Source organism: Akebia trifoliata, chromosome 3 (assembly GCF_017979445.1).
Source record: "Akebia trifoliata isolate Shusen 1 chromosome 3, ASM1797944v1, whole genome shotgun sequence".
In the NCBI taxonomy this organism is placed as follows: domain Eukaryota; kingdom Viridiplantae; phylum Streptophyta; class Magnoliopsida; order Ranunculales; family Lardizabalaceae; genus Akebia; species Akebia trifoliata.
Window position 1 is genome coordinate 52,335,455 of NC_141377.1, and position 16,738 is coordinate 52,352,192.

The following is a 16,738-nucleotide window of genomic DNA, read 5'->3' on the forward strand; positions in this document are numbered from 1 at the left end:
ATGGAAAATATATAGTTACTATTGCCACACCAACTTTTACTAATGCTACACCAATAGTGAACATAGGAATTGGTGTGGCATTAGTAACGTTGGTGTGATAATAGTAGTTCTCTAAATATATTCTAGGAAAATGTAACAATTGGAAAGATTACACTAATCCCTAGAAATCTCGGGGGAATTAGCAATGTTTTTCCTTTAATCTTAACTGTCTATTTCATGGGAAGTTTACTTCATCCAACCGTTCGTGTTTAATTGGAAGGAAAGAATGTTTTGTTTAATAAAAAATACCCATTTAATAAATTTACCTTTTTTGTCCTCCAAATATTCGCATTTTTCACCTTTTTTTTTTAACTCTTTGTTGCAGAAGCAACCTTAGTCTTCTCTCCCTTTTCTCCAAATGTGCTATTCTGCTCTAATTAGGGGCAAAAAAATTGGTCAAAACTTCACATTCTAGTTTTGATCTCATGCTTTAAGATTAGGGTATTGGGTTTGAGTTCTTTGAAACAATCTCTCTCTCGAACTGTAAGGTATGGTGTTTCCCCGATCTCTTGGGGCGATCTAAATTTCAGTTGATTTCATCGTTTTATGCCCTGAAAATCGATTTATTTATTTTTTGTCTTTTTTTGTTTTAGGGCTCATGAATTGGGTTTCTTGAAGAATTGAATCACAAGGTGTGTTTTTAAACCCAAATTTCTCTTGATTGTAGAATTTTTTTCGTTTTATGATCCGTCATTGATCCGAATTTTATGTGTCTCAATATGGGTTTTGATTTATAGCTTGATGGTTTGAATTATTGGAAGAAAGCTTGCAGTTAGGTTTATAAGGCATGTTTTCTGAATTATGATCTTGTTAGGGGAATTTTTAGTGGACAACTATTTGTCTGAGTGAAGCACAGATAATTATGTTTTGAGCCAATAATTATGTTTTGAATGTTGAGTAGCTGATCTCAATAATTATGTTTCAGAGGCAGCCGATGTTAATTGGAATAGCGTTTTATTGTTGTTGAATAGCGTTTTATGAACTATTGTCACTTTGCAAACTGACTAGAAGGTTTGAGCAAATTCAAAGCTTATATAGTTTCCCACTAATCTTAAATCAAGCACAAAATAGTGCCTTTAACAGTGCAAATGTGATCAAAGAGTCTATAATACAAATTATACTTTTAGTTCGTTTGGGTTTATTTTTAGATGCATCTGTCTAAGGGAAGGTGAAGGGCAGGAATGTTCATGAATTTACATATTAACTATTATTTCTAGCTTTCTCTAGCTTACAAGATGTGGGCCATGAATGTTCGTGGTTTTGAACTTTGGTACATTGGTCCGCACAAGCCATATACTTTTGACTTGGAATAGATGTTTAATTACTTTTATATTTGTAGGTTGTTTTAAGCCAAATACGGTGTTGAACTACATTGTAATCGTCAAAGCATGGTAAGGTCTCAAGACCCTTTGATCATTACTGTAATTCTTTTGTTTGGGGTTTCCAACCTTCTTTCAATTGGAAGCATTTAATAACGGTTAAGAATTTATCTCCTTTCTTCTTTTTTCCAGAATTATCTTATTGGAGCTTTCAAGTCACCATGCCACATTTCAATAACATTTGTTGATGGAAAAACTCGCAAACAGGTATCCGATTGAACTATTTTGTGTATGGTATTCTAATCTTATCTTTAGCAAACTCTTGATGCCCTCTAATGGATTTTTTTTTGTTTTTTGCATATCTAATAATGACCGATGAATGCTTATCTCAAGATAACATTAGAAAATAAATAAATGAATAGAAGAGCAGCAAAAATACTCGTTCTTTTATGGCAGCAAACACAACATAGCCAACTTGAAAGCTCTTGGTATGTTATCTACTTTACTTTTTGCCCTGTTAACTCTATATATGTTTCCACAGGTTCCATTAAAGAAGGAAAATGGTCAAATGGCAACGGTTCCTCTTTTTCAAAGTCAAGAGAACATTTTCGGGGAGGTATCCCACTTGACGTTATGGTTATGCAATTGGTTATTTTCAAGTATATGAATGGTATTCAAGATTTTTTGTGGATATTTTGAATTTGCTACTGTAATGACGATAAACTTCTTTTAATGTGATGTAATGTGCAGGTCTCTATAGACCCTATTCAAGGGAAGAAGGTTGAACATACTGGTGTAAAAATTGAGCTCCTTGGCCAAATAGGTGTGCTTCATTTGCTTTGAGTTTTCATTTTTTACAACTACATGATATTTATTTTATTTTTCTTGAGGTTCTTGCATTTATTGTCATTGGGAAATTTTTATGTGTTTAAGGACATACAAATTGGGTTTAAATGGTTTTTGCTGGGTGGGATTAGGTAGAATCAGACCCAATCATTAATAAATGAGCCAGATGCAATTATTAATGGGCAGGTTTGGGCCAGAATCATTGGTCCCTGTTTATTAGATGGAATGAGTCTAGACTGTCGGAGTTTAAACTCATCCCATTTCATTAATGGTCGGTATTGGGTTGGTCCATCTGAAATTTGCATGCACTAGTATGATTTAAAAGCTCTCCATCTCTCCCATTCACACTCCTGAGGAAACCCTAACCACAAAACCAATCACTGTTATGGTGTCTTTGTAACCATTACAGATCAGAAATGCTTTAGAGCTTCCTTTGCACAAACAACTCATCTCCTGGAAAAGCTCTGGCTTTGATCCATCTCCAAGACCAAACCTAAACTAAGATCCAAATCAATAATATCTTCAACAATGAACCGATCTTGGTTACATTTTACTGGATAAACACCTTGGTAATGCGATTCATATCCGTGAGATTTTACAACAGAATCAAACACAAATTGCAGAGAATCGAGATGATTCTTGAGAACATCAGGAAATCAAACAATTAGAGGGAGGGTAAACCTAATCCGCCGTAGCCCATTGGGTCTAATCATCCCATTGACATCCTATATTTGGACTGCATTTAATGCCCCTTTGATCTCCTTAGCCAATTTCATTTATTTACTAAGATAAAGGTTGTATCTATTATCTTGTTAGATGAGTTCATTATTTTTTACCCTTTTTTCTATGCACATGCATTTCTTGTGGTCCAATCAGTTTCTTGTGTTTCCGTTGCATGTAGTTTTTTTTTTGTTTTTTTGTTGATAAGTATAAAATATATTGAAGAAAGGAGAGGAACAAAATACAAGAAGAGAAGGCCAAGGTAGCCCCTTAAAGAAAAGCAAAAACGAACGAAAAAATTCCAAAACATCAATGATTACACAAGGAATTCCAATTAAAAATAAAGTCATCAAAAGTAGTTCCCGCAAATTCTATGTTTAGATTTGACCAAAGGTACAAAAAGCCCAAGATCTCTAAAAAAACACCATGAGAGCTTCTCGCCTTACTTTTGAACACCCTGTTATTTCTCTCGTTCTACAACCCCCAAGCAATAGCCAAGAGAAGCATAGTCTAGAGGTATCTTTTTCTGGAGGAGAAAGTATTATTGGTCTATTCTACTAACAATAAGAAGAACTTCCGAGGTAAGACCCAATTAATACGGAAAAGCCCAAGGAAAAGGGATCAAATATCATGGGAAAAAGAGCAGTGAATCAAAATATGGTTAACCGATTCCCTATCCCTCAAACAAAGGGGATATTAGTTAGGAGTGATCTAACCCCGTGCAATCAAATTGTCCATCGTAAGTATCCTCCCTAAGGAAGCCAACCAAACAAAAAAGAAGATTTTAGAAAGAACTAACTTGGACTAAATGATGGACTCCGAGAAGATTGCTCAACGAAAGGGATTGGCCACTTGTGAAAAAAGCGGATAGAGAATCTTAGATCTTTTGTCTTCGTCCATTCTCACCTATACTGATCGCTTTCGTTGAGGTGAAAAGAATACAAAAGATCAAGGAAAGATGTCACCTTTGTTAGCTCTCAATCATTAAAGTTTCTCCTGAACCCCAAATCCCAGAAGTGGAGTTGTTGTGAATCAAACACTGCTGGATCGAACAGTTCTTCTTCAGAGAACAGGTGTACAAGGACGGAAATTGAGTTGCCAGAGACAATGTGCCACACCAAATATCTTCCCAGAATCTGATTTTGTCCATTGTGCCCGCTCTGAATCTAATCCCACTCTCAAAGTCCTCGCTCACTTTAAGAATACCCTTCCACACACTGTACCAGATCAAACTTTATTTCTCCTCGTTCCATCCATGGGTTGTTTATTTTCTTTTTGCTGGTCTGCGTTTCATGGCTTGGATTCAATTTTGGACTCATGTTTCACTTTTTTGGTAATTATATTACATTTCTGCAGTTTGTAGGACTTTTGGCTTTTTTTGTATTTTATACCGATATTTTGATTTCTCTTTGCAGAAATGTACTTTGACAAAGGCAACTTTTATGACTTTACCTCCCTTGGTGAGTGTAACTTCAGTATGGATTCCATTACTTAGAATAACCGATAAATTATCTCATCACATCGAAATTCATCTAATGAAAATACATTTTAATTTATTCTTTCCCTTTTGTCCTTTCTGTCAATTATTGTTCATGTAGTTTTTGTTGTTGTCTCTGTTATTATTGTTCCTAACATCTATTGTATGCTGACCTTCATTCTCAATATATAATGTCATTTCTGGGGTGTGGTAACAGATTTTTCCCATTGAACCATTATCAATGAGTATCTGGTATTTAATTGACCCTAACTTTTACTATTCTCTTGTGCAGTACGTGAACTAGATGTTCCTGGTGATATATACGAAAGAAAAACATATCCATTTGAATTCTCTACTGTTGAGATGCCGTATGAGTCATACAATGGAGTGAATGTAAGGCTTAGGTAGGCTATCCATCCATATTTAAGTTTGCTATACTAGAATCTGTTTATTATATATATAAATATTTATATATTCTTTCATACTGCTCATTGCTTTAGGGCTTTTGTATTGAAATTGTGCATCCTGATTCATTGAGATATTTTTTGGTTTATGTGAATTTGATTATTTTTTAGATCTTTTACTCCCTCTAATGTCATCAGTCGTTGGTTCATGGTCTTATTGCAAGCTATTCTGGTTGGACTGAATGCAGTTGGTTTCCCTGTACTATCATTTCAATCAACCTATACATACTGTTCAGCTACAGTTCCATCCCAAAAGGGATGTGGGATATCCAAAAAACCAAAAAAATAACCACATAAATTCAGAGATTAATCAAATTTTCAAAAAAAAAAAAAAAAAAAAAAAAGGATTTTTAGACGTTATGTTCTATTAACTTATAAAGGAAATTGGCTGACATTAAATGCATAGATGTGGCTAGGTATGAAACTTTAAAAAATTGGCAACGTTATGGAATTCCTCAAAGACTTGTAATTCGATATATGTGATGCAATTAATTGACAACTCAAAAGTTTTCCTTGTAAACTTGCAGGTATATTTTGAAAGTGACAATTAGTCGTAACTATGTCAGCAACATTGTGGAATACCAGGATTTTGTGGTAATTTGTCTTAATCTTAGCATCACTTTATGCAGGATTACTTTAGTGAATTACTAGAGCTGACAAAATTGACTACACCATATTCTGCCATTAGTACAACTCAAATTCACCCTTACTGTTCTTGAGAAAGAAATTTATGCTATACCGTTGGTAAATGATTAACAGAGTGCACTGGACTTTTCAGAGTTGGAGATGCATTCATCCATATCCCTGAAAGGGACTTATGCCCTCTACTTGTCGGGTAAAGTGGCTAGGTCCAAGGATCTCTCTCCAATATAATTGGAGTACCTTCCACTTTAGGAAACTTACTAGAAGACTTGTACATCTTAAGTCGCCTCTCATTTGAGTGAATCATCCAGCCGTGTTTGGAATAAATGTATGTTTTCGTGAATCAGTTTGAGAAAATGGATCTCGTTGAGTTGTTGTTGAATAGTTGGAGAAGCAAGTGTGTACCCTTACTACCAGTGGAACTTTTCGATCGAGTTGCTAGATATGGTGTCATCATGTCCAAAGAAAGTGTTCATGCGCAAAATATAACAATAACAACCTTAGTCACTTATCTGTGACTAAAGGCAAAGATACATATTTTAATTGCCTATTCTATTATCGTGCCCCTTTCATTTGTTGCTTTTTTTTGTTGTTATTTGTGACATATGAGTCCTTATTTATACTACATTTTCTACTTATCCTTTTTATTTCCTTTCTCAACATATTTGTGACCTTTATAGTGGCATTATCGTTATGCATATTTTAGTTTGTTCTTTTGTTTTGTTTTTCTTTTTTTATTGGGATAATTGCCAAAAAATTGCTTTCCAGAAACAGATTTTATATCTGTAATCATAAAAAAAAGAAGATTTTGTATCTGATCACTTAATCAGTATCATTTTCCTTGTCACATGTTTCATTCATATTTACTTGAAACATTTAACAGAAAGAATGTTCTTCAGTGCTCATCAACATATTAATAAAGATTTTGTATCTGATCACTTAATCAGCATCATTTTCCTTGTCACATGTTTCATTCATATTTACTTGAAACATTGAACAGTAGGAATGTTCTTCAGTGCACATCAACATATTACTACTGTACGGATTCCTATTTGTCGTCTTTTTTTTCCTGTCAGGTACGCAACTTTACACCTTCTCCACCAATGAACAACAGCATTAAGGTCAGTAGAGTTATTGTTAAATTTATGATATCACCTAGTTTATAGCTCGTAATGAGTTTATGGCTAATGTTCATACTAGGGATTTGATTGTTTAATGGTATTGCTGTCTTGTCCAGATGGAAGTTGGAATTGAAGATTGCTTACATATCGAGTTCGAGTACAATAAAAGCAAGTAAGTTGGAATGTATCCCATGCCAGAGAAGTTGGTTTTGCATGCAATCACTATCACTTTTATGCAGTTAAGTGTGCAAGAGAAGATCTTTATCGATGCTAATTGAAGTCTAAAATGTCCCAGGTATCATCTGAAGGATGTTATCATTGGTAAAATATATTTTCTTCTTGTAAGAATCAAAATTAAAAATATGGAGCTTGAGATCAGACGCCGAGAATCAACTGGATCAGGGCCGAATACATTTGTTGAGACAGAGACACTAGCGAAATTTGAGTTGATGGATGGTGCTCCAGTCAGAGGTATATATCCTACCCAGTAGACTTTGGTTCATATATCCTTTTATGGTGCTTTGTGTTTCCCTTTATTTTATTTAGTATAAATTTATAACTTGTTATGAATTTCTATACATCTGCTAGACCATAATGACAGTCTACCCTATACATAGCAAAACATATCGAGCGTATGCCAGGAGATTGTAGACCACCTCTTTGATGGCATCTGAGATTACTTGGACCAAATATTGACCTGATTTAGATTATTCTATGAGATTCTTCCTTTTGGACTAAAAAATATACATGGAAAAAGTTTCAGAAGTACTAGAACAAATGCGGACAGTGGACAAGATCAGATATTTAAGATCATCTCAATGGGTTAATTTGGGACTCTTAAGGGGATTCTTATTTGTACAAATGGTACTTAGTGCTTGGCACAAGATGAAGAAATTAGCGATACTTCTTTATTTCATGAGTTTTTCTGCTGGATCGGTCGCTCAAGATCTTTATAGGGGACCCCATCAAATGGTGGGTCCCTGTTTCCCTGTGTATGCATCACGTGTATTCGTAGTCGTGTTGGTGGACCATTTTAAATCTGATTATATTTTTTAACTTGCATATACCACGTTGTCTTGATGTCAAAGAAAGAACTTCTCATAGATGGGCATCTTCTGTCATGCTTTTACAGGGGAATCTATTCCAATCAGACTGTTTCTGAGCCCATATGAATTGACACCAACATATAGCAACATCAACAACAAGTTTGGTGTGAAATATTATTTGAATCTTGTCCTTGTTGACGAAGAGGACCGGCGTTATTTCAAGCAGCAAGAAATCTTTGTTTATCGCCTTCTAGAAACTTCTTGATTGTTCAACCCAGAGGAGCTCTGCATTCCATCCTGAAAACAAAAAGAAACTTAATTGAACAGTGTGTTGGATTCTGGGAAGGGCTCAGATGTAGGATCCAGCTATTAAGGTGGTTACTTACTATGTCTTGGTTTCTGTTGGCAAGTCTTACCTTTGACATCCTCCTCGTTTATTATTTACATGGAGAGCTTATGATAGGAAGGGTTTTTTTTTTTTTTTGTCTTCTTGTGATGGAGGGATGGGCGAATTGGTGTGATGGGTGGGGTTTTGATCCCAGGTCCTTGATTTATGTTTGAATGTCTGTTATTTCGATTGACTGATATTAAGCACCCTTTATCTGCAAATACTCGGGTGCTTTATTTTGTAACTTGGATTGCACCTCTGATTCTGATGCTTTCTGTATTAGCAATTGATCTCTGATTGCTGTATAGTACAAGTTTCCACATTGTTTCAGGTGCTGGTCTCCCCATTTGCTTTCTAAGAAGTGTACTTTCATCAATTCTATCTTTGAGGGCTGTTGTTAGGGAATGTGCTTTCACATGTGGTTTCAGTTGGTGTTATATATTATATCATATATATAAAAGAAAGGTCAATTGACATTGGTTTGTTCATGTATGATGAAGATCGATAATGGTCCAAGTTAGAAGGATTTTGTTTGTGGAAGATTTTAAAAGGTGTAATGATTTTCTGAACCCCCCCCCCCTCTGACACATGCCCCCTTGCACCCCATCACAGAATCCTAGATTAGTTGCCTAGGGATACTCATAAGGGCAATTGATCTACGGTTCTGTGATGGGGGCATGCGTTAGAGGGGGGTGTCATGTTATCACGACTCTTTTAAAAGAACAAAAAAGGAAGGAAAAAAAAACATGGGTTTAGGTCGTGAGAATGTTTTTTGAAAAATCTTAAATGAATGCAAGATAGGATAATATAGAATTGAAACATGAACCAACTTGGACTTTTGGGACAATGCTTTGATGATGGTGTTGTATTTTTTTTTCTCCCAATGACTGGAAGTTCTTTTATTTGGATTTCTACCTAGATGAGAAAAGCTCCTTGAACTCCAATTGGGTTTTAAGCAGAAATGGAACAATTGGGTTATGAAATGTGTTTCTTCTACATCATTTTCAATATTGATCAGTGAAAATCTTACATTTTATTTCAAGAGCTCTAGAGGTCTCAAGGAAGGGGATCCTTCGCCTTCAACATATTGGCAAAGGCTTTAAGTAGGATGATATTGATAAAAAAAAGTGTCCTGTATTTCCTACCTTCTCTCTATCTTTGTTCTCTATGCTTAAGAGTGTAGAGTCGCGGTTTGAAAATTGTTTTGCAACTTCTTTAAGGATAATTGATGGAATTCCACCTTGTCAGCTAGAGAACCGGCCCTCTGCCCATAAATCAAAAAGGACTTTGGGTTCAGAAGTTTGAAATTTAGTGAACAACACTTTATCAGGATGAAAAAGTTTGGGTCCCAAGATTGATTAACACTTTATTGTGATGAAAAACATCTATGGTTCCTACAAACTTTCATGTCAGGATGTGCGATGTGAGGTAATCTTGAGATCACTCCAGCACGACTCAGTAAAAGGTTGCCTTTCTTAACTAATTTGGGCAACATGCCTAGAGAAAATTCTAATTGGAAAAAACTTTGAAGTGGGTATCCCGCTTCAAAATTTTGGTGAAAATGCAGGGGCGTGAAAGAAATTCAAAACGTCACGTGTCTTGAAACAAAGAGGGTTCGCCAGCTTCAAAGTCAGATGCAACTCTAAATGGATACAAATACAATAAATAACCTTGGGGGAATTGTTTCAGTTGATTTTTGTTTTCTTTGAAAAACTAGCGGTTAGTGTGAATCATTTGTGTGCATAATTCCATCATCTTTATTCTTTAATACATATTTTCTCCAGCTTGACTGTCCCCTTTGCCATGATATTTGACTTCGACCATATTGTCTTGAGTCCTGACTCTCATAGTCACAAAAATCTCCAAAGTTCTCCACTTGTTTTTGTTGTAAAATTCTCCAAATTCGGGACTATGTGAATAAATCGGTGAATCAACAAATCTATCATTAATTTATTGACTAATCTTGAAATATAACAAAAATCTTATCTTTTACCCTCAAAATTTTATTTTCTTCAACATTTAAATCTCAAGGACAACATAGGGTTTAAAAGGGATTAAAGATGATGGATTTTGGTAATAAAAAAATTCAAAAGCATCATTAGTATGTTTTTAAAAAAAATTCGATTTTTTTATATGAAATATTCCCAATTTATACAAATTAACCGAATTGAACCCTAATCCCAATTTGTTTTACCATGCTGACCATTTCCTCCTTACATATGTCATGGATCCTTCCCCCAATTTGTGTTTGATAATGTCAAACAATGCTAAGATTCTGAGAATTTCTCCCTAAAAAAACTGTTAGAAAACTCTTTCTGTACTAACACAGTGAGATTTTGAATCTTACTAAAAGTCGTTTAACTCATATGGATTACCATATCAAAAATCCAACACCACAGCCCTCTAAATTTGATCGAAAAACTCATATCCAAAACAAAAAAATATTCAATTTTTTTTTCTTTCTTTTAAACTAGATCTAAGTTTTTGTAAATGGACGTCTACTAAACTTCCAAATAACTCTCAAGCTTAAAAATGAAATTCAATGGTGAGAAATAATTTATTTCATTTTATTTTAAAATTCATTGAATTTCATCTTCTACCATCCTGAAGCATCAGATTTTGTTTTTTTGATGCCAAGAGATGAGTCAAGGACCCTTAGTAAGGGTGAAATCCTTACTAACTTAGTAAGGCTAGGGGACTTTTTTCTTAATTTAGAAGCTTTACGTACTAGACGCGAAAGTCATAGGCTAGCACTCTAGCCAGCTCACTTTAGGGGATGGTAGTTATCTTGTCGGCATCACTTACGCACATATACATGTAAACACACATTGTGAAGAAAAGCTTGCACGTCGTGACCTCATCTCTCTCTCACAGCTTGGAGTTAGCATCTTACGCTTCTGTCGGTTGATAGTGACCACACCACTTTATTATGGGCATTCCCATGGGCACACACGACTTATCTTCCCCAATATGGGCCCACTTGATAACATACCACTTGACTTTGGTCTTTCTTAAGAGCGTAACAAAAAAATGACCATCTTCAACCTCTTAGGATAATTTTATTTTTTGAGAATTACACAAACAGTTATAAACTTTTTGAAAATTATAGATTTCCATGAATTTTTAAAATATTTGCAAAAGCAGTTACATTACATACCCATTTTCATAAATTATGAGTATCTGTACCAAGTATATGATCTATGAATGCAATACATAGATTGTATATTATTTATTAACTGAGTTAAGATACTTTTATTCCTCTCATATTAAATTAATGATTTTAGTTATTTTAGACGATGAAGACAATGATGATAATCGTTATCATGAGATGATCAAGATCATGATGATGATAATGGCATTTAAGTCATTTCATTAGTCAATTATAATATTTGAGGTCAAGATGTATGTATACGATTGAAAATGCAAAGGTTATCTCAAATATTTTCCCAAACTTGGACAGATATATCTAAATAACAATTTCTTAAAACTTAAATATAAAGGGTATAAAGGTAATTTCATTTAAATGGACACATTTGAGAGAAAAGTGATTTTAAATGAAGGACATATAAGTAATTCCAATTTAGAGTTTGCTACACCCACTTTTTAATTATTTATTTTCATACCACTTATAATTTTTTCTTGGTTCGTACCTATTTTCCTATCTGTAATACCCAAGGGATCGATCTTCTTTCTCATTCACAATTCATATTTAATACTTTAGTTTTAGAGGTACTTACTTTAGTTACTCATCATCTTCTTTAAATTTATTTATAAATGTATGTATGTAAATTTTGAAACACATTTCTAGGGTAAATAATTGCAAGTGTTATATTAGTTTACGTACTATTTATCATTATGGGATAATTACGATTCCGGCTCACTATTCATTTTAATTACCAAAATGCGAACAATAATGAATTCAAAGGTTTTTAAAGTGACTAACTAGAAATAGTCACTTTAAACCTGTGAAATTGTCACGTTAAACCTGCTAAACCATCATTTTAAAATTGTTGAATTTGTTTTTTTGCTTTGAATTTTTTTTAACGAAAACATGATCATTCACGTTTTGATAATTAAAATGAACAATTAGTCGGAATCGTCGATAACTCATTTTAAGCTTACGAAATGGTAATTCATCCTATCATTATACAAATCTTTATTATTGCAAACTTATCTAGTATTAATGAAGAATAAACCAACCTGACTTGGGTTGGGGGTTGAGCATTTCATACCCGAAGTCACGTTGGGCACGGTTGGTGTTTGTCAAATTTGGGTTGGGCTCGGATTGATCCCCAACCCAACTTGCTAGAGTTGGAATCCTAAGTTGTCCCATTCACCACACCTTTTAGATTATTCAAAATCCCCCTTCCCACGTTTTGATTGATATTGTTGTATTTTAAAAATGGCCATGTACTTGAAATTGATTGGCTTCGAGATATATCTTGTTGCATGTTGGGAAACTTTCAAGAGTTTGAAGCATGCAACTACAGGTACTAGTCCCATCCTAAAATGGGTGTGGCTAGGCTGCCTTTTGCTATTAAAACAATAATAAGCAGGCGAACACGACTCTGTTGCACCTCAATAAAAAAAAATACTCAAAAGTTTAATTTTTTTTTGAAATATAATTTTTTTATTTTATATTTTATCATTAGTCTTATTCCTTTACAACAATAGGCTTTTGGAAAGAGATTGAAGATCAGTGCATGTCAGTCATTTTTGTCAATCTCTTTTAGAAGACTGTGGTCAAAGTGTCTGTCATCAGTTTGAGAAATCTCCTACTTTTGCACTAAAACAGTAGGCGCATCTCAAAATTACGCATTTTCTCTACTTTAAGGTGCACCCACCGAATGTTTGCACGTTACGCCAGCTGGGAAGTGAAGAGCAACTAGTTTCACAAGAATGGACTACACGGACTTTTCATACGACACGATCGTTTCCGTACCGTTCATTTGCACAGCATAGCATGACTATAAGCTTGAGTCTGGTCCACCAAAATCATGAGAAATCCAATAGACGCCAAAAGTTAGATTTTCAGCCCTGTAATTGTCCGTTTTATTATTTTAATTGTTTCAACCTGTTAGAATCGGGTCTAATATAAAATCGAACCGTTTGAAACTGGAACCATTGGATTCTATCTAATGGGTATTACTTAAAACTGATTTATTTTTTATATTATACATGATTAAATGTTTTTTTATATTTTAAAATTAATATATATATTATATAAAGTTTTTCAATTTTTCATATAAATTAAATATTGAAACTTAAAATGAGTCATCTCTTCTTGAAGTTTATTACTCGTAAAGGAAATGAATTTTAAATTTTGAAAAAAGACATTAAATCATATTTTTAGTGGAACAAATTATAATGAAATTGATATTTTATAGATAATATGTCATTTTTTGAAGGAATATTTTATTATTATTTTTTTTTAATGAAGATTTTGAAATACCTTTTTTTTACCATTTGATTCTTGATAATTGGAACTGATAAGTACCCATGATTCTTGGTGTTTTTGATTTCAATTATTTTAAAATCAAAATAGAAAAAATATAGTGGTTATGGTTTTAATTTTCTTAAGAATTGAATCAGAACCGATCCATTGACACCCCTAAATTACATATTATTTTTAATTATTTTTTTATTTATTTTACGTATAAAATATTTTACCTTTTAACATCAACATTTTTTCTACTCCATCCTTCAAATCTCAAGAAAAAGATAGGATTTTTATGGGATCGAAGATGATGGACTTTTGTGAAGATAGCTAAAAAATCATACTTTATATAATTCCCAAAATTTTATCAATTTTTTCTGAAACTGTCTCAAATTTATTCAAACTAATCAAATTGATCCCTGCCGAATGATTGAAGAGTCAAGACTTGGTTACAATGTTTATCACATGGGATCTATCAATAGGTGAATTTTTTGGTTGGATCAACTACCATTCCATTCGTGAGAGATGATACAATGTGGTCATATAGGTTCCATAGGTGGTATGTATGACCAATGAAGGATGAAAAACAAAAACCATAACTTATCGATTTCAAAAATTCCAATGGACCGAAGTCTTAAAATCATTGACAAACTTGATTGTTGGAACTCTGCCTAACCAACTTTCTCACAAGGAAGTCCATTGCAGCTATAACCACCTCTTTGCCCACTTTAGCCATGATATCCACTCTAATCCTTGAATTGACTTCTAGTCAATGCTTCATCACATTACCACTAAAGCATATTTTTTACTACTTCACCTAACTCCATAAACTTATAACAATTAACAATTAAATTTCTCTTCAGTCTCGGCTAATGTCAACTACTCTCGAGTTTTTAATTCACGCGTCGAAGACCCACTTGTATGAACAAGGTCGACTTCTCTTGCCAATCCGTTATAATCACTATCATTGAAATTTTATCCCTCACACCTCTCTTAACTATTGATTTATGACTTATGTGAGAATATGTGTAACAAATATTATATCTGATTCGGATCATGCACTCATGCTTGCCCCATCTATTTCTTTGCGCTTTCCAATGATAGAGTTACTTATCAAGATCACTCATCAATTTCCTTCCTTTTCTTGGTTAACTTCACCTTCGCCCAAGACCTTTCATGCAATTTAGAACAAATCGATCCCAATCCTTGACTGTTACAATGAAAGTTTTCAATACTTGGATACAATTAATTGTTGAAATACAATACAAAGTGATGTTTATATAATAAAACACATCGGGTAATTTCACTTTCTTTGTATCAAGATTTATACTCTTAAATAATGTATCTCGATGATATGTTTTACTTTTTTACTATTTCTCTTCTTCATCGTTTTAAAAATATCTATAACTTTATTCTCTCTCTTCTTGTACTCATTTTCAATATTATTCCTCTAATTTTATAGTCTTTTCTCTTTTCAATCTTTTTTAATAATACGTCTCTAATTTTATAACCAGTGGACCCCTTCTTTTTTTTCCTTCACATAAAGAGGGATTAGGATTTAATCCACCAATAAATTTTAAGGATAATTTTTTTTACTTTATTGCCATTCCTCTTTTCTTCTTTTTAAGGAATAGAGTTCGGCTTTATTATATTTCTTCTACTACCTCATTTTCAAAAATACCCTTTCAACTTTATATATTACATTTTCCCCTCTATTTTTCAATAATACCCTTCCAACTTCATTGTATTTTCTCTCCCCTCTAATAATATCCTTTAAACTTTATTATTTTTCCTCTTTTAGTCCATTAATCCTAAAGAAGATGAACAATTCACGAGCAAATTCTAATATAATAATAACAAAAGCTAGATACTAACAAGTGACCACAATAAATCAATTAATAAAAAAAAAATTGAGATCTATTGTATATTAACTTTTACTTAGGAGAACCTCAAAGATGTGTGCTAATTCTACCTTAATACCATATGAATTGGGGTGCTCTTAGTAAAAGTTAGTGTGATAATATAATATCACAAAAGAAAAACAATTATAAAAAATACAAAAAAATTATAATAACTTCACATGTATAGTATTTAAGAGTGTCAATGAGTACCCATTTAATTGAATCGAATTGAAATCAAAATTAAAAAAATTATGAGCTTTAATGGTAAGGAGGACTAATAACTTCACGTGTAGTGTCTAGGAGTGTCAATGAGTACCCATTTAATCAGAATTGAAATCAAAATTAGACTTAAATTAATAGGATGGTACTAGGTTCTTTTTATTGAAACCAATCGGAATTGAGTCTCTTGGAACCGAACATATTGAGAATCAAAACAGATAGGAACATATAGAAATAAAAAGCTGAAATCATTTAACGAGAAAATTTTAATTATTCCATTTATGCTTCCATTGAGTTGAGAATTATAATTAGAATCAATGGGAACCTAGACTGATTCCTATAAGAATCGTATCAGAACCAACCCATTAAAACCCTTTTAGTATCCCCTTTACAATACATCACTAGTCCCAAACTTGACAAAGGAGAAGGATTGCATCAGGTTGGCAAGTCCATAGGTTGTGTGTTCGCTATATAATGCCTCCTCAAGGCCACCTGCGAGGGCATACCCTCACTTACCTGGTGCATGTGATGCACAAGGATTGCACATACCCAAGAGAGGGACTCATATGCCTTGATCCAGGTCTTAGCTCACCTTGTCCCACTAGACAAACATAAATTTGGATACCCTTGTCATACAAAAAATAAAAATAAAATCCACCACCTCCAAACATGATCCTTAAAAAAAATTATTCATCCAACACAAAATTCAAGTTGAAAATTTTACAAAATTAAAAATGACTAATTTCCCTAATTATCAATACATCCAAATCCTAGGGATACTCTTTCAAATAATCTGCATCACCACTACCAAGATCCAGATCTAATAACTTGGGTCAAGAGCATGTAAAATTTTTAATGGGCAAGTGATGGTTGGTCCAAATTAGGCAAGAGGCATTTTGGAGCGTGACTGACACGTGACATCATTGTGTCCTTAATTCCTATAAATAATTGCAATTGAAGTCACAGTCACAAAAGAGCCTCAAACGAGATCTTGCCACATGTCATAACACAGGAAAACCCAAAACGTGACCAATGAGATATTGCCACGTGTGATACCAGAAAAATTACATTGTTTGCCATTTGGCCTCATTTTCACTCACATAAGGAGAGGATCCTATC

At 33.6% G+C, this 16,738-nt stretch overlaps 1 protein-coding gene across 3 annotated transcripts; it reads left to right on the forward strand.

Moving 5' to 3' along the window:
• The first annotated feature begins 341 nt into the window (after positions 1 to 341).
• On the forward strand, positions 342 to 8,392 carry LOC147407874 (vacuolar protein sorting-associated protein 26A-like). Of its 3 annotated transcripts, XM_086436644.1 has the most exons (14): positions 342 to 527; positions 633 to 671; positions 777 to 824; positions 1,379 to 1,430; positions 1,551 to 1,625; positions 1,900 to 1,974; positions 2,109 to 2,181; positions 4,340 to 4,384; positions 4,694 to 4,805; positions 5,393 to 5,459; positions 6,584 to 6,628; positions 6,745 to 6,800; positions 6,924 to 7,099; positions 7,761 to 8,392. In XM_086436644.1, exons 4-14 carry the CDS (start codon positions 1,428 to 1,430, stop codon positions 7,937 to 7,939), a joined length of 906 nt encoding a protein of 301 aa, XP_086292770.1. In that variant the 5' UTR covers positions 342 to 527; positions 633 to 671; positions 777 to 824; positions 1,379 to 1,427; the 3' UTR covers positions 7,940 to 8,392. The 3 variants fall into 3 exon arrangements, with proteins under 3 accessions (XP_086292770.1, XP_086292769.1, XP_086292771.1); XM_086436643.1 differs by lacking the exon at positions 777 to 824; XM_086436645.1 differs by lacking the exons at positions 777 to 824; positions 4,340 to 4,384.
• The last annotated feature ends 8,346 nt before the right edge of the window (positions 8,393 to 16,738 follow it).